At 38.0% G+C, this 21187-nt stretch overlaps 1 protein-coding gene across 1 annotated transcript in view; it reads right to left on the bottom strand.

Annotated features, from left to right (window-relative positions):
* Nucleotides 1-21187, bottom strand: part of kpnb1 (karyopherin (importin) beta 1) — a 42764-nt gene that overhangs the window by 16507 nt on the left and 5070 nt on the right. The window contains exons 3-14 of the mRNA XM_043674807.2: nucleotides 15035-15217; nucleotides 11391-11591; nucleotides 10002-10154; nucleotides 9069-9128; nucleotides 8893-8982; nucleotides 7264-7374; nucleotides 6493-6594; nucleotides 4470-4694; nucleotides 3477-3668; nucleotides 1468-1598; nucleotides 955-1102; nucleotides 39-110 (exon numbers count right to left, since the gene is read on the bottom strand). Of these exons, the coding sequence (XP_043530742.1) occupies nucleotides 39-110; nucleotides 955-1102; nucleotides 1468-1598; nucleotides 3477-3668; nucleotides 4470-4694; nucleotides 6493-6594; nucleotides 7264-7374; nucleotides 8893-8982; nucleotides 9069-9128; nucleotides 10002-10154; nucleotides 11391-11591; nucleotides 15035-15217 (1668 nt within the window). The remainder of the gene's footprint in view (nucleotides 1-38; nucleotides 111-954; nucleotides 1103-1467; nucleotides 1599-3476; nucleotides 3669-4469; nucleotides 4695-6492; nucleotides 6595-7263; nucleotides 7375-8892; nucleotides 8983-9068; nucleotides 9129-10001; nucleotides 10155-11390; nucleotides 11592-15034; nucleotides 15218-21187) is intronic.

A 21187-nucleotide genomic window follows, 5' to 3' on the forward strand; every position in this document is an offset into this window, starting at 1 on the left:
ACCAGAACATAAAAGATAAGAGAAAAAAAATTACCTACCTGTAGGGTAGCACACAGCAGAGACTGAAGATCATTGTACTGAATTCTGTCTGAGGTACTTTGAATGTGAGACTAGATGGAACAAGGAAAACATTTGAAGGGATTTCCACAACTTTCATGAAAATAACAGTATATAAAGGTGGTACATGGACCATTGTGGCAGCTGGAAACAAGATATACAATGTAACATCTTTTGATCTGAAGGAATTTTGCTATTTTCTGAACTGATCTAAAATTTTTGTTCCTTTTAATTGTCTCTTTCAGACTAAGTTGCTGCTGATAAAAGGGAATGGATGAAAACGTTTTGTTGCATCATGACTGCAAGGAACTGGTAGTCTTTTCACGTCTGTCACTTTTCATATCTTTTTGCTGCTTATTTGCCATAGAGGAAAAGCAGAGTTATTACTGAAGTGATCAGTAAATGTGTAGGCCAAATGCTGAACTCCACTATATCCTGTATTTAATCACTTCTCCATTTCAATGCATACTTTCTATCTACATTAATGCTACATCACTTCATGGCAACATCTCAACTGCAAAGTACACACTGGTGCCCCAAGTAGCTCAAACACAAAGGCACTTTTTCCAAAGAATTTAACCAATTTTACTAGTTTGGACAGATTAAATTTACCAAAAGGCGTATCCAGTTTGGGCATTCAGTTAGCATACTGACACTTGGGTTGCACTGATAATTGTTATATTGTAGGAAAACATTTGCTGCCCGTAGCAAAGAAATAAAACTAAACAAACTGATCACAAGTGTGACTGTCAAAGAGTTTGCATAGTCAATCCACTTACATACTCCACTGAAATACTTTCAATATTTCCACATTCACATTTGAGTCAGAATGGCTATTTAAAACCAAAAAACAGAATATTAAATACCAGGTACCCATCACATACATAATCTACATACCTCCATTTGCAACACTTGTTGTAGCCTTTCCATGATGACCAGAGTTGTTTTCTGCACTGCTGGATAGCAGTCCTTGGCGCTGTTCTTGACTATCTCCATCAGTGCCTCATATGCAGCACTCCGCAAGTTATTTTGATGCCCATCAGGCCTAAAAAGACATTTTATTCAACTACATCAAATCTACATCTTCAGAACTTTTAACCACAGCACTAAGATATTGCATGATTCAACAACCCAACCAAAAATGACTCATTTAGTTGCACGATATTTGACTGTGAAGACAAATGGGTATCTCAGTTGTCAAACGACAACTGCAAACTATGAGCTATGAGCAGCTACATATTAAGAATGAGAAGTGAATATTTGTGGCAAATGAACCAAATGCTGTTCTAATGAAATATAGTTCAGTGATAAAAGAAATTGCAAACAAGTTACAAGTTTAATTTAATAGCAGATGCCTAGATTGGCAAGAGCCGACATACATCAAGCAAAGGTGCAAGGTACTTCTCCTACCGGTCAGTAGTTTCTAATAGCTTCTGAACTATCAATTCAAACGATGACGACAAGCAATATGTTGCAGGTTCTTCCTGATCATCTGCCACATCTGCAGCTTCATAAGCAGCTTCTGCTAAACTTGAGAATGCCTGCAAAAATAGTGATAGCATACTTAGCATTTTTAAGTATAATTAGGATTTACAATTTAATTGCTACAATTGTGACAGTCTAGTTAATTTTACCAAATGAAACACAGAAGCAGAGAAGATTATAGAGATCAGTACAAAGAAGAACTACAGGCAGAGAGATAGAAGTGCTCATGGCATTAAGTTCCAGTTCAGTCATTAACATTTCTCACCTAAACCCCAAATTCCATATTCACATAAGTGGTCCCTTAAGTGCATGGTTACTGAGGTTCTGCACCAATTGGCATGCTAGTTCTGCCAATTCTGGAAGTCACTGCTACACATGGACCTCAGAGGCACGCACAATTGGAAAAAACATTTAAAGGATTGCTGCTTCTCACCCCTCTCCCAAGTACTGACCATCTATTTAAAATAGCCATGTGATGATGCTGTGACTTTAAGGTTATTTTGTCCTAGATTTTAGAGAGATATTAAACAAGAGGTAGTATGCAGTCTGTAAGAAAGCAAACAGCTTGTGAGGTCTTTTTTTTTTAAAACAAAGAAAAGACAGACTTTGGAACAATAAAAACAGCAGCAATAGAACTCCCACAGAACCAGGGTTTTTAGTTTCACTTTCAGAAGTTACTGTTGGGGGCTGGAAGAAGTGAAAGCTATTTTCCTCCTTTCTTCGTTACAGCCAAAAGATGGGGATTGTCTGCCTGCTACAGGAGTTGCACATGAATCTGTTTTCTGAATTTGCCTTTTGCCAAGGGTGTGTTTATGGGATATTACTATTTTGGAACAGTTACTGTTTTTAGTAGTAAAATAATTATTCTTTATGTACTGCAACAGAGCTGTTATTCCAAGTTTCGCTTTGTTTTAACTGTAGTTTTGGAATAAAATGTTTTGCTTATTGTTGAGTAGTTTGACCAATCGAATTGCATCTGCAACACAACACCTTCCAAACGTTGGGTCAAGGCTACTTTCTTAATATATTTAGAAGGGGTCCTGTCTGGTTTTTAGATCATCAGCACTATGTACCCCTATATCAGATCCAGTGGCCATGCAGTATTCATAATCTTGGACTGCACCCTTTAGGATTACAAGGCACCAGAGCAGAGGTTTTAACCTCTAATGTATTTTTCCTTGAAGAAATTACAAACTATTACAAATTTGCAACTGGATTTTGCTTCAGGACTCTGTTCAGGTGCAGAACTTGGGATCCTCTTAAAAAGAATTACCACACATCAAGCAGGGCATCACTAGGTTGGCGGTGGAACTCCAATATGACTGATGGACCTATGACCAGTATGGACTACTTTCTGGTAGGTAATAAGATAATCAAGATATTTTACTTGAAACTTATGCCCTAGCAAGCCATACTTTTCCTTCTCATATGCCCAAAAGGTTATCAGGTCACAAAGTCCCCACTATCTGTCAGATGTTTCAATAATCCCTCATGGTTAACATTTAAACTTACTGCCAAATGTGACAGCTCTTCAGCTCCCAGCCAAAAGTGCTCCACTTCTAATTTAAATACTCAAAAAATTTAGTATAACTGCCTGAATTTCTTAAAAGTATTTGTAAATATTTATTTGTAAATATTTTAAAACTTTTTATACACATTAGTTCAAAATGTACAGTGGCATTAGAAAGCAAAATCAATTTAAAAAGCTTCATGTCCCCCTTTTTATCACTTGGAGGACATTTATTTTTTGCAGATTTGACAACAAAGGCACCAAGTAGTGAGTCAGAGGTAACTAAAGTCATTAAAGAATCTAAAGGCATTGTCAACTCATTGCTTGATTAGAATTTCTATTTTAATAAATCACATCAGTATAGGTTAAGAACAAACAGAAGTTTAAAAATTCCAGGTTGCTGTAATTGCAACAAACAACTTACCCAACAAACATTTGAAGCCACTCTAGGTTCAGCTCCCAGACCTTCAATGAGACATTGCAGCAGAGGAGTCAAGTACATGTCATTGATGGCAGCCTCAGGAAGCAACTCACAGATTCGACCCACTGTCCAAGCTGTAGTATCCCTAACCACTACACTAGGATCCTTCATTAGGTCTATCAATGTAGGCATTGCCTGCAATTAGAAATTCGTTTAGAAACAATGATAACTACTAAAATAGTCACAATGATAGACAACACATCATTAAGCCTACAGTGAAATGACCAGATCTGAGAAAGTATCACCAGACCCAAAATGTTAACTGATTTCTCTTCATAGATGCTGCCAGACCTGCTGAGCTTTTCCAACAGTTTGTTTTCGTTAGTGAAATTACGGGACTTAAAACAATTATGTCTGAGACTATTTTAACCGTTTTTGGATTTGCCCAATTCTTGAAAGCTTCAGCATGAATACAAAAATTACAATTCCCTATGATCTCAAGCATGACTAACTATCTGGACACTTCATATCAAGGCAAAATGCCTTGCAGGAGTCAGCAACCCATGTTTCAAAAAGGGAAAACAAATCATTTAAACTAAGCTTCACAAGCTAATTGATTTACACGTATTATAAAGGGATGTGGCTTTGGTGGCTTGGTTTGCATTTATTGCCCACCTCTAAAGAATCAAAAAGGTCAGGAAAACGACTGACCAAGCATTAAAATCTAAGTTTACTACAGCAGTAATTTAGAAACATAGCCATCTTTCAGATCAACATTGTTTTTTTTAAGGCAGCTCCTAGCCACATAGCTGAAAGGAGCAGCACAGGAATATAAAAATCACAGCCTAAGTACATAACCATTTTGAAGAGGTGCTCCAACAAAACATTTACCGTTATTCAAATCCATAAAGTGACATCTGAATGGTTGGAATATTTGGAACACATTGTCTAGTAGCTGTATAAGCAGTGACAAACTCCAGTAGATTATATGTTTACCTGTATCACTAGTGGTTTCAGTTGATTGGGTTCAGGTCCTTCCAGAATAGAGCCAAATGCCATCACTGCTGCATCTCTGTACCTCCAGTCCGGATTTTTGATATGTTCCTTGATAAATGGAAGTATGTGTGGAACAATGTCATCCTCACAGCATGTTGCCAGCAGCATGAGACAAACACCAGCAGCTTTGCATGGATTCCAGTCATCATCATCATCGTTTTCATCCTAATAGTGAAAGGGTGAACGATTTAAAATAAAGATATTGCATTCCAGCAATTGTCAAGAATCAACTGACCATATACAAATCAACATTTTATGCTAACTCGGTTTTTCTCAGTGAACATGGGCACAAAAAGGGGAATTTTGGTATTAACTTGTTGATACTAATCAGAAGACTGGAAACAGGGGAGCTGGGGACTAAAAAAATACAGACTATTATGGTTAGACATGCCGCACATTGAAGCTTAAAATCTTAAATATATTTTGATCTTAGCTATCTTGTTCTGCATTCAAGCAGGTCATCTGTCAGAAGTTACACTCGAAAGGGATGCAGGGTGTTGCTTCTTCAGAAGGTACAAGAATATGGAAATGTATTTCAAAGACTTGTTCAGATACTGAAATTTCACTTTTGTCCTAGTTAACACCACACTTTAAATCAACAAAAAATTGTTTTGAACAGTAAAAATCTAGAATACATTAGAAACTTTCTAGAATTTAGCTCACCTAACACTGTAAATTCAAGTACAGTAACAATACTCCTCACCCCAGTATATTCCCTGTAAAGTTCAGAGGCCTTGGCTTATTTAGTGATCAGTTTAAAAATTCTAATTGAAGCTACTTCACAAAACAGATTGCTTCTTTTAATGAATATTACTTATTACTTACTATCTATGCAACTTAACTATGATCTGCGTGTATTGCTTGCAAGACAACGCTTTCCACTGTGCCTTGGTACACGTGACAAATTCAATTCAATTATATGGGGGAGGAAGTCCTAATTGGTGAATTTTTGACAGTCAGATACATCTATGGATACGAATATGCCAAGTTCTAAGAGTTGGATGATACATTATCTGTTACCAAAGTAATAAGGTTTCAAGTCAGATGAATCCACCTACAAACACCTGTCCTTATATTATGATTATACAACTGTAACAAGTTATATTTTAAAATTAGCAGGTTGGGACAGACTGTTTTGTGGTACAAGATTAATTTGTTCCGAAACCAATGATGATCTGGAGAACCTGTCTACAGATAGAACCGTAAAGTCTCAAAGCAGGAACTCAATTTTACTTGTGGAGAAAAAAAAACTTTTATGCAGCACTATTCACAACCTCAAAGTACCTCCAAGCATTTTACAGGCAATGACATGCAATTAAACAATCAGGCAAGGGAAGCAAATAGACGAGCTCAGCTGTGATCACAAGCATGATACTTGGAAATAATTTCTATACACAATAGATGTACAACAGGTATGGCAGGAAAAGCCCCTCCCATCGCTTATACCTAGAATTATGGCTTTAAGTGAATCGCCTAATCTATTAGATAACAATGAAAACTGCATAATATCTCACCTACCATGAATACAGTACACTACAACAAACAATTGAGGCAGTCATGTGCTTAGAACTTTAGTCTTGACATTATAAATCCACTTATTAACAAATCAGCTTTGGAGGCAGAAAATTTGCTTGCACTACAAAGTAATTTTCAGTTGTTTTGACAAAAACCTCACCTCTAATTGAGAAGGTTCATACATGTTCTTATTAACATTCAGTAAATACAGCTCTTAGCCTTAAAAGGGACACCAAGTTGTACAAAGCTGTACTTCAGAACAGAAAGCACAATGCAATATTCCACAGCTCCAGTAATATTACTTCATATTCTTAAATTTGCTTCATGATCATCAGAAATAACAAGTAAATATTACAGGAACAACTTGTAACAAAAACGCTGTGCTGTTCATCATGAATTCACAACAGCATAGAAAGATAATTAAACATCATTGAAGTTGTCATCTTACCTGTTTAGTCAGTGTCTGGGTAAGAATGGGTACTAAGTACTGGAGTGCTCCCTTGGCATAGAATTTGCTGGTGTGCTCAGGTGGTCTTCCCTGTTCTGCTGCCTATAAAGACCAAGTATAAAGTACTTATTAAAATAGAATAATTTAAAAACATTAAGGGGATTTTGGCCTTGCTGGCAAGGCCTTATCCTGTCCTCATCCCTAACTGCCCTTATGAAGGAAACTGTTTTTTTGAACTACTACAGTCTAATTCATGTAGGAAACCTACAAGACTGTTAGAAAAGGAATTCCAAGATTAACCTGGTCAACTAACTACATAACATTAAACCTAAACTTCAAATATTCTTCAAAACTTGGCAAATTAAGTCTCAACTTTGTTTCAATATATCCATCAACTGAACAATTTCAGCGTGGTGCATGTTTTTTCATCACAGACTAATTGCCAACTTGGTGCACACATGGAGCACCATCATAAGATATGGTTCTACTGAATTTAAATATATAAACTCCCTACTAGAGCTATTTACCTCAAGAGTAAAATAATGTCAGAATAGATATTGAAAGTTTACACTTGAAAGGCACCATATAATTTTTTTTTAAAAAAGTAAAGCTTTCTAGCATTAATCTGGGACTCACACAGAGACAAAGGTTCTTTCCTCCATGTACAGTAAAGCCCAACAAGCAGAAACAGAATTAAATTAGATATATCCAGTGACCTGAATTTTTTTAAAAAAGCTTAAAATATTGCAAGATATATTTTAAAAAGTATACCTCTGAAGCTTCAATAGCAAGATCCATTTCCTCATCACAAACATTGGACCAAAATTCAATTCCTTGTAGGGCCACTTCATCAATATCACTCTTCATAGCTTCAATGGTAATCTTGAAAGGTTTTACCCCCAAAACAAAAAGTTACTGTTAAATGTGCACACATTAAATACTATTTGCTCAAGGATTGATCACTGACACTAGTAATACAGTCCTTAAAACAGGCCTAAATTAAAAGTAATATTGAAATCTTCAAATTAGTGCTTTGCAAACACTGATCATGATTATTAAGTGGTCACCCAATGTTCAGAATTACTTTAGCAAGATACTGGTCATTCAGAAAGCCACTCCATTATATTATTTACAACTCCTGAATGGTGCCACCTCAAATTAAAACTTGTGTTTATAATTGATTAACCGTATTAAGGTTAAACAATGGTACTAACTTCATTACTTGCACCATATCACTATTTATTGCAGCTTTCCAATGATACAAAATCTAAATCATCTTCTGACAGCAAAGGCATAAATTAAATGCTGTCAGCTTTTTGGGAGACATCTAATTGTTTATTTGGAAAATCTATGATTAGAATACAAATCACCACAGCATAATGATTCAGTCTGCAGGGGGCATGGCGCACTGTGCCATCAGAATCGAAACTAGCAACAGGACAAGTAATTTGCTTAGAATGAAATTTTTCAGTAGCATGTCAAGTTAATTCACTACTGCACTGTGCTTCATAACTGTGAAAGGCAGCGGTGTGGCATCTTAGTTTGTTGAAGATGCACTTATTAATACTTTCATTAACCTTAGCATCTACATCCAATGTAAGAGTTGGCTCTTTTATAGTTTAGCTACAGTACTAAATTTTTACGCATCAAAATCTCAAACAGCAATGAGATAAACTGCCAGAAATTGCATTAATGAGGCTGGCAAGGTCACTCTTTTCATAGAATCCCGACAGTGTGGATGGAAACAGGTCTTTTGGCCCACGTCCACACTGACGCTCCATAGAGTAATGCACCCAGACCCATTCCCTTACCCTATTGTCCTATATTTACCCTGACTAATGCATCTAACCTACACATCCCTGAACACTATGGGCCATTTAGAATGGCCAATTCACCTAACCTGCACATCTGAATTGTGAAAGGAAACCCACACAGATCGGGGGAGAATGTACATACTCCACACAGACAATCACCCGAGATGGGATTCGAAATCTGGTCACTAACGCTGTGAGGCAGCAGTGCTTTACTTTCTCTATTTGCACATAAGTGTGTAAAGCAAATCTCAGTTAACTCATCTCAAAAAGATAGCATTTCCAACAATATTGCACTTCCTCAGTACTGGATAAAGTTACATGCTCTAATCTCCAAATTGTATTTTGCATCCACAATTTTCTGACTAAATACCATAGGGCTAAAAGTGACACTTAACCATATCAAATTACAGAAAGCATCTACCCAGATCAAAGTCTTCTCAAAAGTTTCAAATTCTAACCTGTACGTAAAAGATTTACATTAGTAGCTGATTTGGATGTTTATACGTAGTATGAAGAATCATTTTGCAACAAAACCTCATGTCCCCTAAACAGGGCAATAGAGTAGATACAAACAAATTATGCTTACAGCGAAAAGAGCAGGACCCATGTATGTTTCCATATATTGGTAGTAAAGAGACATAATCTTCACCAAGTTTTGCAAGGCAGCAACTCGGACCTGTTAGGTTGAAACAATTGTTCAATTAAAAGTGATGGTAAATTTCTTGTGAACGTTTTTAGTTTAGGGAATTTAATGCTACTTACTCTTGTATCAGGACACTGGGTTGCTTCACAGACTACTTGCATAATAAAGTGCCTTTCAGACTGCAAAATAAAAATGTATGCAGAGATGCATTAAAATTTAACCTCACTACCCCTTATCAATGAATGCTTGGCAATACTTATGTAGACAACCAGGAAAGGACATTGTTATAGTGGGCTCCAGAGAGTATGGCAGTCCACTGAATTTTCTCAAAGCCATTGGCAAATCTGCCTTGATTTGTTCTTGCACTTTTGTTTGTAAATTAACACCAAACAGTGTAAAATCAAGTAGTGTTGTCACTAAACAGCAAAACTACTTGGTGATCGCTGAAGGAATTCTATTGAATAGGGTCAACTTGTAGGCAGCACAGTATGTTTGATACTTTGAATATTTAGAACTTTGAGGCAATTCTATTCTGCTGAGAACATTTACTCTTTATTAAACTTTTTTTATAATTCTTTAACCTTGCAGCTTTTTTTCCATTTGGAAAGTACATTAACACTGCATCGAAATTAATTTTCAGTTGAGGTACCAAATGATCAGAAAGATGGGGTTTACAGTGTGAAACAAACACTACATCATTTTCAATAGCAGAACATTTTACTAGAAGCATGGTCAACAAGTCTCAGTTTTAATTTCATTGTTTCATCAGGTGCATTGCAGCGTGGTGCATGATTTCTCATCATAGACTTCTGACCAAAGAACTATAATGCTAAGCTGACTAATTTTTTGGGAGGAGCAAGGAGGAGGAGGGGGAGAAGAGAGGGGAAAGAAAGAGGAAGATAGAGGAGAACCCCAATACACCTACATTCCTAAATATTGCTTTGTCACACAGAATCTGATTGGCTTGCTTTGACGTTTTCTGCCAGGTTGCATCCAGATAGAGGAATCTCTCAAACAATGTTAAATGTTAATACAAAGGCATGGTAGATTACCTCTTTGTCAAAATTAGCTTTGGTGAATTCCAATGAGTTCAACAGTGCATTTGTTGCAGCCAATTTCACGTTGTTACTGGGCTCCTCCTTCCGCATTCCTTGAATAATTGCAGTCAGGATTTCATTTGATTTGTCCTGTAGTTGCTCAGGGTCCTTCAAAAAGCATAAGTGTTATTCAGCTTTTGCACTTTCCTCTTCACTTTGACCTTGCTAGACATATTCTTTAAAGATTATACAATGCTCTAACATGCCAAATTCTCAAGGCAGAATCACAAGAATTAGTGGTTATTTGAAGAAGTTCAGCTTTTTTTTCATTTTCACTAAGTCAGCTCACTAGTTTTAAACTGTTTGCAATTTTAATCTAAAAATGTTCAGTTCATCTTCAAACTTGCATTTTAAAATTAATTTCATTTAATGCAAAGTTCCCTCATGTAACTTAGGAGACACTCAGCTGCTAGGAATTGAGATAACCCACTGGTCTAAAAACCTCGAGAGAAATAATAACCTCTTTGCATCAGATGAAGGTGTAAATGGGCACACAAAATATCAAGTTACCATCTGAGCAAAATTAAGTCAGCCAAAAGATTGGAAGTTCTACCCAGTATGACTCCTTCCTTTTCTAACAGGTAAAGATATGCAATTCATGCAAGGTTAATAGGCTTGACGAGCAAAGAAAATCACGTACTACCGTGATACATAAGTCAGCCAATCCTTAGCTACAATCAAACACTTCATAGTGGATAATATGTCTTTGTAGATAGAATATTCCTAAACAATATTTCGGTATTATCAGTATTCAGGAACAGGTTTATAATCCAAACCAACATTCAATATTCAAATTAAATCTACAGCTCCTTTTATTTTGTAGGGCTACGTGCATTGATGGCAAATAAGCTGCAGACAATACCTCAAATTCATAATTGATAATAATTGGTTGAGAGGAATATTAACAACCATGAAGCTGCATCCACCACTATATGAAGCCATACAAATTGCTGGCGTTTGAATCTTCCTTCACAACAGAATCATCCAAACCAAGCTGAAATTCAAATGCAATCAAGTGCATTGCTGCTGAATGCATTCTTGCACAATACAAGCTAGCCCATATTATACGGCAAGTACATATAAATTTAAGTACTAAAATTGATATCAGCATCAGTTCTTCAGTGTAAATTGCAATTGATGGAAAAATGAAATAAATGGCAATTTAAGTATGCAGTGCTAGGCAGGCTCTCAGATCAATATGCAATTCACAAGCAACAGTGGCATTCACAATTCAAAATGAAAGTTAATATTCAATGACAGTTGCAAAAAGTCATTGGTCGTAAAGACGAAAGCAAGCTTAACTGCATCAATACTGTATTTGAGGATAACGAAGAAAATACTCACTATATCCTGGCATATATAACCAATAGCTTCCAAAGTAGCCTCTTTCATATGTTCAGTGCTATTGGGGTTTGTAACATTTGCAACCAAGTGAGGAATGAGCTCAGGCCATTGAACAACGGGGATCTCTGCACATGCAATTCCTGCAACGCATTGGGATGCTGAGCTGGGCCTGTAGGTCTCTGTGCCCAGAGTTTGCAGGACCTGTGGGAGAAGTTAAAATTTAAATCAAGATCTTTCTTCAAAGATAAGCAACAGTATTTGCAACATTTCCATCACAAAAAAATCATGAAGCTAAAAGATCAGGAAAGGTCTAGAGTGATATAATTAGGTTAGGTTAGAATAGATTAAGCTTCAAACTGGCCACTTTATAGATACATAAAACAAACAGATGCAGAAAAGAAAAATACTTCCACCAGTAAAGAAAGCAAATTCAGATCATAGGAAACTTTAAAAAAATTATTTGTACCAGAACGATATGAATGGTTGATTCCCAAGAGCCTACTAAAACATACACATACTATGTAGGTCAGATCTTGCACCACATTGCGAGTTTTAACTTCTAATTTCAAAACAAAACACCAGCTTATAGTCCAACAGGTTTATTTGGAAGCACTAGCTTTCAAGGCACTGCCTCTTCATCAACCACCTGATGAAGAGGCAGCACCTCAAAAGCTAGTGCATCCAAATAAACCTGTTGGACTATAACCTGGTGTTGTGCGATTTTTAACTTTGTTCACCCCAGTCCAACAAGATTTGGAGCTGCCAGTGAAGTTAGAAAACAGACATCACAAACTGAACTTGGGCTCTTAATCTATTATCGTAATAGCACTGTTTTAAACAGTTCATTGTTTTAACAGCAGAGATCAGAAATAAATAGCAAAGACTAACTGCTTTGGTTCAGATTATGGTATTGAAGCTAAAATCTGTATTTAGCAAAGTCACCACAGGTGTGCATATCAAAGTCAAAAAAATGAAAAGATCAAGTCATCACTAAGAATTGAAAATTTACACTTCAGACATTATCTTATTTCAGAAGTGACACTATGGCTTTATGTTAAACAATAAACAGAAGGAAGCATGAAGGGGCAAGCAAATTAGTTTCTCGTGTATTCATGCATAATATTGGGATATTTTTGATCAGTACCACAGCCAGTGCACATGCAAAATAAAAACAAAGATTAAGATGGCATTAAGCAGACATTTTCTGAAATGTACGGACAGATTTACATAATAGATTTGCCACTGTTGCAAACAGGTCTGAAAAGTTCTTACATAGATAAATCTTCCAGTGAGTTTTCAATCTTACATTAGTAGTATGTGTACACTGAGTTATACAACTCAATATTATACAAACATACTCAAATATTCATTAACTGCACTGATAAATAACTTTGTCATAACATCAAAATTTGGGACTTGAAAATAAAGTGACCAAAAGGGAGTTTAACTTGCAAGAAACATTAATACACAATCTGTCCAGTTGTGATGCACCATATCCTCACTAATACCTTCCTTGGACCTCCTATTCCATTATCCTTCAGAACACATGTGGTGAACCAGCAATTATTTCCTATTGTAGTTGCTGAGAAAATGCCCTGCTTCTTTGTGTCAGTAGGGGTCATTGGTTTAGAACGTGTTATATAAGGAACCTCGGTAAATTTCTGCAATTCACATTTAAAGGTTCACATGGCTAGTTCTGTGTTTGTGTGGACAGAGTGAAAATGGTGCCAATCAAGCAAGCTACTTTGGTGTAAAGTTTAACTGTTAGTGGAGCTGCATGCATTCAAGAACAGGGAGTATTCCATCACACTCCTCACTTGTGCCTTTTAGATGGTGGGAAAGCTTTGGGGAGCCAGGCAACGAATTAATTGCTGCAAGATCTCTAGCCTCTGATTGGTTCTTGTCATCTCAAGTAAAGGTCAGTCCAGTTCATTTTCTGATCCTTGAACCTGCATTCATTAGCTTTCAAGGGATCTAGACAATTCAATTCAGAATATTCCAACACTACAAGGCAGACTAGATGCATGGAGTTTGGTTGGGGAACCTGGAATCAGAGGTCACAGTCTCTTGACTAGAGTGGCCAATTTAGCAAAGAGATTAGATTAGATTATTTACAGTATGGAAACAGGCCCTTCAGCCCAACAAGTCCACACCGATCCTCCCAGAGTAATCGACCCAGACTCAATCCCCCTGACTAAGGCATCCAACACTATGGCTGATTCTTCTGACCTGCATATCTTTGGACTGTTGGGAGTAAACTGGAGTACCCGGAGGAAACCCACGCAGACACTGGGAAAATGTGCAAACTCCACACAGACAGTCGCCAGAGGTGGGAATTGAAACTGGGTCCCTGGTGCTGTGAGACAGCAGTGCTAACAACTGAGCCACCGTGCAGTGAGTAAGCATTTCTTCAAAGCATGTAATTTCGTACCAATGACAGGTCATTGAGCAAACACAAGAGAGTTAGACGCATTTTTGATATGAAAAACACAAAGTCATGTAGAGAAATGCACGAGATACAGATCAGCCATGATCATACTGAATGACAGAGCAACCTGGAAGGATCACATGGCCTGCTCCCAATCTTCCATTATGATTGTACTATGTTCAGTAACAAGTATTGGTGAACACACCCCACGTTTGACTTTACGGAACAAAGATGATTCACTAAGCATCTGAAAATGGTTGGACCCAGGATACCATCCTGAGGAACCCCTATTTTTGATGACATCTTCCATCACTATTTATGGTTGATTATACAAATAAGAGACAGTAAATGATTGTTGGATTTGTCCTACTGTGCGCACACAGGACATAGCTGGACAATTTCCCACATTTTGTTGGCCAAATACTAATAATGCTACTGCATTGAAATAGTTGGACTTAGGGGTGTGGCAAGTTCTGGAGCTGAAAGTCTCAGGACTATTGCCAAAATGTCACAAGGGCCCATAGTTCTTTTGTAAAGTATCTAGTGCACCAGCCATTTCTAGATATCATTTGCAGTGAATGAAATTGCCTAAAGATGGACAGTGATTTGGGGACGCCTGGAAGAAGCAAAGATTTAAAACTAGATATAGGTCATGTCACTTATGTATTTACATTACTGGTTAGTAGCTAAGCTGCAAGCTATTTTTGATAAGCCATTATTAATAATCCATTGTATTTGCTTAGACCCCCAAACACCACCAGATTTAAATATAGTGAACAGAACAAATTTTTAAATCAGGTTTATTTTATTTTCCCAGCTTACTAGGAGCTAGAGACTGCCCAAACATACTTCAAAATCAGGATTTAATTTTCTTTTCAATAAAACTTTGCTCTGAAGTATAGCTTTTGGACATTAGTCATGCACGCAAAACTACACACCATGGGCAAAGAGGTTAACCCCTGTTATCTGCTGTAAAGCTATACTCACCTACAGACAAATAATTGTTGTTATCCAAAGAAAAACACTACTTAATCCACATTGAAGTTGACCAAGTCAAAAATGTGAAGGACTACTCCCTTTTCACGATCAGTTAGATTTTTATTTTGGCAAGTGTAAAATAATGTTTGAAAGGCATAAAGCCTCATTCTCCCAAGTAGTAAATACATTTTTAATATTAGAATTTATTTAAAAGGTTATCACTGCAGTGACAACTTACAAAGGTTTTGATTTCTCGTCGGGCATTGGTGTCGATTGCAAGCCACCTTTGTTGGTATTGTGTTTTGACATCGAGATCCTTAGATGTCAGGGAATTCTTGATTTGTAGACCAGCTGCAATTCGAGCAACTTGACTGTTTCCTGGATTTGCTAGCACTTTTGAGAGTTCCACCAAGAAGGTAGGCTAGATTAATAGAAATATAGAAGAATTAATTTCATGTATAGCAGTTTTAGTTTAATGCTTACAAACACATTTCACCCAGAACCCTAGACATCTTGGATAATAGTCTATAGTTTGTACTTGAGTCATACATTAAAGATTTCCAACTTGTCCACTGCCATTTTACCAAATGTATAAGTCTACAGTTAGGAGAAAGTGAGGTCTGCAGATGCTGGAGATCAGAGCTGAAAATGTGTTGCTGGAAAAGCGCAGTTCAGGCAGCATCCAGGGAACAGGAGAATCGGCGTTTCGGACATAAGCCCTTCTTCAGGAATGCAAGTCTACAGTTATCTTTACAAAGTAGTTCGGATAATTGGATGACAACGAACTTCAGCATTAATGCTCAGAACCAGAAAGCAGTATCAGATTCAAGTCTTTAAGAAAACTCTGATGAACTGATCAGAGACCTTTCAATCAAAAGAGAAGTTATGTCTGGGTAGCTTCTGCCACCATGATAGAGATCCATACTACAGAAGGTAAAAGGTATAGAGAAAAAAAATTTAACCAAGCTACTTCAGGAGTTCACAGGCTACTAAAAAAACCAGCATCTTTGATAGCCAAGTCACTTTAAGTTGTGGTGTTCAAGCTTAGCCTGCAGTTTGAATTTACAACCTTTAGATGCAGAGGTAAGAGCCCTGAACACTACACTAGTCAACAATGCAAGAGACTTAAAACAAACTTGTTCCATCCAAAGTCATCGCCAGTCACTTGAAAGTGCAAGCGCAACTACAGAGTTCCAAGCGACAAATAAAAGTTGGAAAGTTAGTGCATGAGCTAACAAAAGCAAATAACTTATAAAATGTACTTAACATGGTAAAACACCTTCCCAAAGCATTCTGCAGGAATGCTAACAAAATTGCAACAGTCACATTAGGGCAAATACATAGGCTTTATGCAGCAACTCAAAACCGAAAAGAACTAGAGAGGCTGAGACTTTAGGAAGTGGATTCTAGAATTTAAGGCCCAGCCAAATAAAGCCACAGCCATTAAAAAAAAAGGAGTGACTAAAGTTTGGGAATATACAAGAGGAACATATCTCTGCTGTGGAGCTGGAAGATATTGAGGTGGGGAGGGTGAGACCATGGAGCGAAATGAAGAGGGTGAGAATTTTAAAACAGATTTTGCCTGAAGAACCAATGTAGATCAGCAGGTACAGGATGGTACTGAACAGAGTTTGTTGGGACTCTAGTCACAGGCTGAATTTTGGATAACCTTACATTTACATAAATTACTATGCAGGACAGCAACAGGTAACAATTCAAGCCATAGGTAACAAAGACAGAGCTGAGTATTTTAACAGCAGAAGCATTTGAGTAAGACAAAGCCAATCAACTCTATAATGTTAGCAACATAAAATGAATTTAGTTCAAGATCAAACAAGTTAGCATGGTTGTGAACAGCCTAGTTAAGCCTCAGTTACCAGGGAGGGGGTTTGAGTCGGCAGTTAGTTAAGGGAGCTTCTACTTGTTAGACTGCAGAAACAGGTTCAAGACATGACGCATTTCTGAGAAACAAGGCGATTAACTAATGTGAAAGCTGTATCTTTCTGAACATTATTGTTCAAGCATGAGGCTGGACAGCATGCATTGGTAGACCAAACTAAGGGGCAAGGCCATAGGGAAATGCCCTCATATACCACCTGAAGCATTTACCAGGAGCAGGATGTGTCTTCATTCTGTTGTTGACGAGCTGACTTCAAAATTTCAAGGACAATGGCACCAACAGTCACAGGTCAAATACTATTCTGATTTCAAAAATTTTCACTACGACCTAGTAAACTGACTCGAATGATTCAGTTCAAGCAATGACACTAGTAAGCTCTGTTGCCCTGCTGATCGCTTTCCAGCATTTTAGTTTACTGGAAAGTATTCAACATTACAATTAGAAATCCACCGCAACATCCTGGTATCCACAAAATACAGTAAAATATCATCTGCCTGTGGGCTCCGCAATGTGCTGAGAAACTAAATCAACAATCAACAACAGTGTTACTGAATTGTTAATAACTCATACTAGACCAAAATATCCTCTGGATTAGCTTTATAAACGGGATCAGGTCAAATTCTGCCTTCGAAGCCAGCCCCAATGGTATGAAAATTCCAGAACACTAATTTTCTCTGTACACAAATTATTTTTGCTTTACCAAACACGAAACTTGTCAATGCTGGATAACATTAAGCCTCAGCTGAATGGTCAGCAAATTAAGGTACAGGTGAGAGGTGTAGCGTTGCAGCTTTAAGACATTTGGCACGCATATGAATGACAAAGCTCAGTATAACCACGAGCTGGTCATAAAATTCATTGTTAAGGATGGGGTTATTTGTACAGCCTTCTCCTCCTCCAATAAGTTGTTTAATTGCCTACCATGACTGGATGCAATGGGACTTCAGATCCATCAGTCATGGGATGGCTTAGCTGAGTGTAGCTATGCTGCTTGAAACTCAAGCAATCCTGAATGGTAACTATCAACATCACCTTTCTGCTCCCCAGCATTCTACACCCAAACCACCCCCTCAGCCCCAAGCATAAATGCATCCCCCTTCACACTTCAGCTCTGAAGAGTCATTTAGAGCAGGCTAACATTTCAGGTCTATCTCCACAAATGTTGCCTGACCTACTGCGATCTTCAGCATTTGTTGTTAGATTAGATTACAGTGTGGAAACAGGCCCTTCGGCCCAACAAGTCCACACCGACCTGTCGAAGCACAACCCACCCATACCCCTATATTTACCCCTTATCTAACACTACGGGCAATTTAGCATGGCCAATTCACTTAACCTGCATATCTTTGGACTGTGGGAGGAAACCGGAGCACCCGGAGGAAACCCACGCAGACACGGGGAGAACATTAAAACTCCACACAGTCAGTCGCCTGAGGCGGGAATTGAACCCAGGTCTCTGGCGCTGTGAGGCAGCAGTGCTAACCACTGTGCCACCGTCCCAGCATCTGTAGTAATTCATTCCTGAATAGTAGCTTATCCAGGTTGATACCATTTTTAGACTATTCTGGTGCTGCTACAACCAATCACTCCCACACTCTTCATTGAGCAAGAGTTATCTTCTGGCTCGTAGCAATGGCAGAGTTGAGGATTCATTAGTAATAGATTGCAGTTGAACACAATTCTGAAAACCCATAATGCATCATGTTGAGGTGCTAGAAATTTATACCAATTCAATATGCCACACAACCCATTGGAAGGCATGCTCAATTTGAACATAGGACTTTATCTCCACAAGGACAACGTCTGTCATTAACATGGCCAAGGACAGATGCATCTATGACAAGTAGATGAACAAGCATGAGCGAGTATGCATTTCCTTCAAATAAAACTAATATTATACATTGGAACAGAAATAAATCCACAAATTGAAAAAATTTTGCAGATCTAGCAGTATATCTGGAAAGACTAAGTTAACACCAAGTCCAATGTCTCTTTAGAACTTAAGTGTAACTGGATTTAAAACGTTAACTGTTTCTTTTCATAAAACTTGGCCAGACCCACTCAATTTCTTTTAGCATTTTGCACGAGTCGATTCTTCACTACCTACTGCACACCCAGTCAGAAGCTAATTGTTTTAGGATTTGGCCAATAGTGGTGCTCCTCAGCAGCATTCTTATGGGTTCCATGTGCACTGACTGGCATGCCAATTCCTGGCATCCTTACATACACCACCACCAGAGTCAGTCCTGTCAGTGGGATACAACATAGGTACAGTGATGGCAACTGCCAGGAGATTGCCTGCAAGTTTGACTCCATGGAAACAACTACATCAGCTTGTTGCTTGGCTAGCTTGTGGGAGCGTTCTCCCAATTATGGTACAAGACCCCAGATGTTACATTAGTGAGCACTCTGCAGGGTCAACAGGGTTGTACATATTCTAGGCACCTTGGTCAGTGCCAGATGGTCTGCCCAGTTTCACTTTTAAAAATCAGACTGTCATAATTTGATACATCTCAGAAGGCAGTTATGAGTCAACCATGAAACAGTGGATCTGGAGTCACATATAGGCCAGACTTTCCTTCAATGTTGCCCACTTCAGTGAACAGGACTTTTTAAAAAAATCAATACTGGTTGCATGTCATTAGAGTGCTTTATTCAGCAAAATGAAATCCATCTATGGTAGATTTGCATGAGCTAAGGTTGCTGGAATGTCAGGCCAGCTCATACACAAATCACTAGATGCAAGTTTCACTCCAAGTCATTCATCATCCTGACTAGGAAATATATCACTGTTCTTTCAGTATCACTGCTTCAAAGTCATAGAATTCCTTCCCCAGTGGCAATGTGGGTCTACTTGCAGCACATGGACTGCAGCAGTTCAAGGCAACAGTGCCCACTGCCATTTTCTTGACATACAGGCAAAAAAAGTGCCCAACTCTCATGAGTGAATAGAAGACTTGGCCCTGAGACATCACCACGTTACCATTCTCCTTTCCCATCACCTCTTAAGCTTTAAAAATGTATGCTGCAAGTAAAGACAGCATGGAACAATGAAAGTCAATGGGGATGAACTTCTGTTGAGGTTTGTTTACTCAACTGCCATACTTTTAACAAGCCAGCTGCAGAAATTTCAGAAAATACGGTCTGTCTTGCAAGATTTCCCACTAAATATCAGAAACACTTTTAAACATGTAACATAATATGCATATTTTACTACACTGTAGAATATTATAACTAGCCCTTTCAGTGGGAAATAGAGCTGTATCCAAAGGTTGGTACGAGTTTGGAACTCACTCCTGCAAGTAGTAATCAAGGTTGATGAAAGTTAGGCAAAAAACTAAGGAGTTGGCGAAAAGGTGTGTCACAGGATTTGTGGACTTGGGTTGCAGACCAGCCAAGATTACACTGAATGGAAGAACAGATTCATGGAGCCAAATGACCTACTCTTATCCTGTTTCACGTATCAATTGAAAATCTATCAAAAAAAAAGTACAACTCTTGTCTCTAACCTGTACACAACTCAAATGCAAAGTTTCCTTTCAAAAGAGCTACTCACATTACCCCCTGTTAGGGGGCATCCCTGGGAACAGCTGATAAGGAAAGGTTGAGACAATGTTTACAATTATATATCACTTTCTTGGGCAGCTCCACACATACAGCACTGCAACAGGCTACTTACTGCCCTGAAACACTAATTCTTTGAAAAGTCACTAGAATCAATGTTAACTATTTGTGTCTCTCAAGGTGTGATCCGATCTGCTTAATTTCTTCAGTGTTGCTGAAACACTTTTTTCTGCTCATTAATTTCCTTGCCACCTGTTGCAGAGCCAGTCTAGCAGCTACATGATTTAGGACTTTACAGAGGGACACCACTATTGACCATGTTCTTAAAAGCTGCAAAGCTATTTGAAGGTTCTGCACACTGATCGACATGCCAATGTATTAGCTTTCAGCTTCCCAATTGTGTATCCTCACTTCCATTGATGAGGTCTCATTGGGGTCTTGATGGGACAGAACTTAAGGGATAATGATGGTGTCATCAATTTAAAATACAAGTGTATTAACATTTAAAAAACTGGTTGGATTATTAAAATATCTTATGCCATGCATTTACACGATTATTGGAACAAGCATCAAAACTATAGAAACTCATTCTAACCAACTGCACGGTCCAACCTCTAATCGCTGCTATCAGAATGAGATTGCAGAGGCAGCACAGGACAGTGAAATAAGTATTATACTGAAAAGGTTCGGAGTGTGGGGGGGCATCTACAATCTCTATAAAAATCTAAGAGCCCAACTACCTTAAATTACAACAACTAATGTATTAATTTAAATCGAAAGAACTGCAGATGCTGTAAATCAGAAACAAAGATTGCTGAAAAAGCACAGCAGGTCTGGCAGCATCTTTAGAGAGAAATCAGTTAATGTTGCAGGTCAAGTGACTCTTCCTCAAAACATTATTAATTTGCTCAATTCAAGTGGCCAGAT

The sequence above is a fragment of the Chiloscyllium plagiosum genome, unplaced genomic scaffold, assembly GCF_037043375.1.
Source record: "Chiloscyllium plagiosum isolate Xiang-an unplaced genomic scaffold, Cpla_swu_hap1 HiC_scaffold_32, whole genome shotgun sequence".
Taxonomy (NCBI): domain Eukaryota; kingdom Metazoa; phylum Chordata; class Chondrichthyes; order Orectolobiformes; family Hemiscylliidae; genus Chiloscyllium; species Chiloscyllium plagiosum.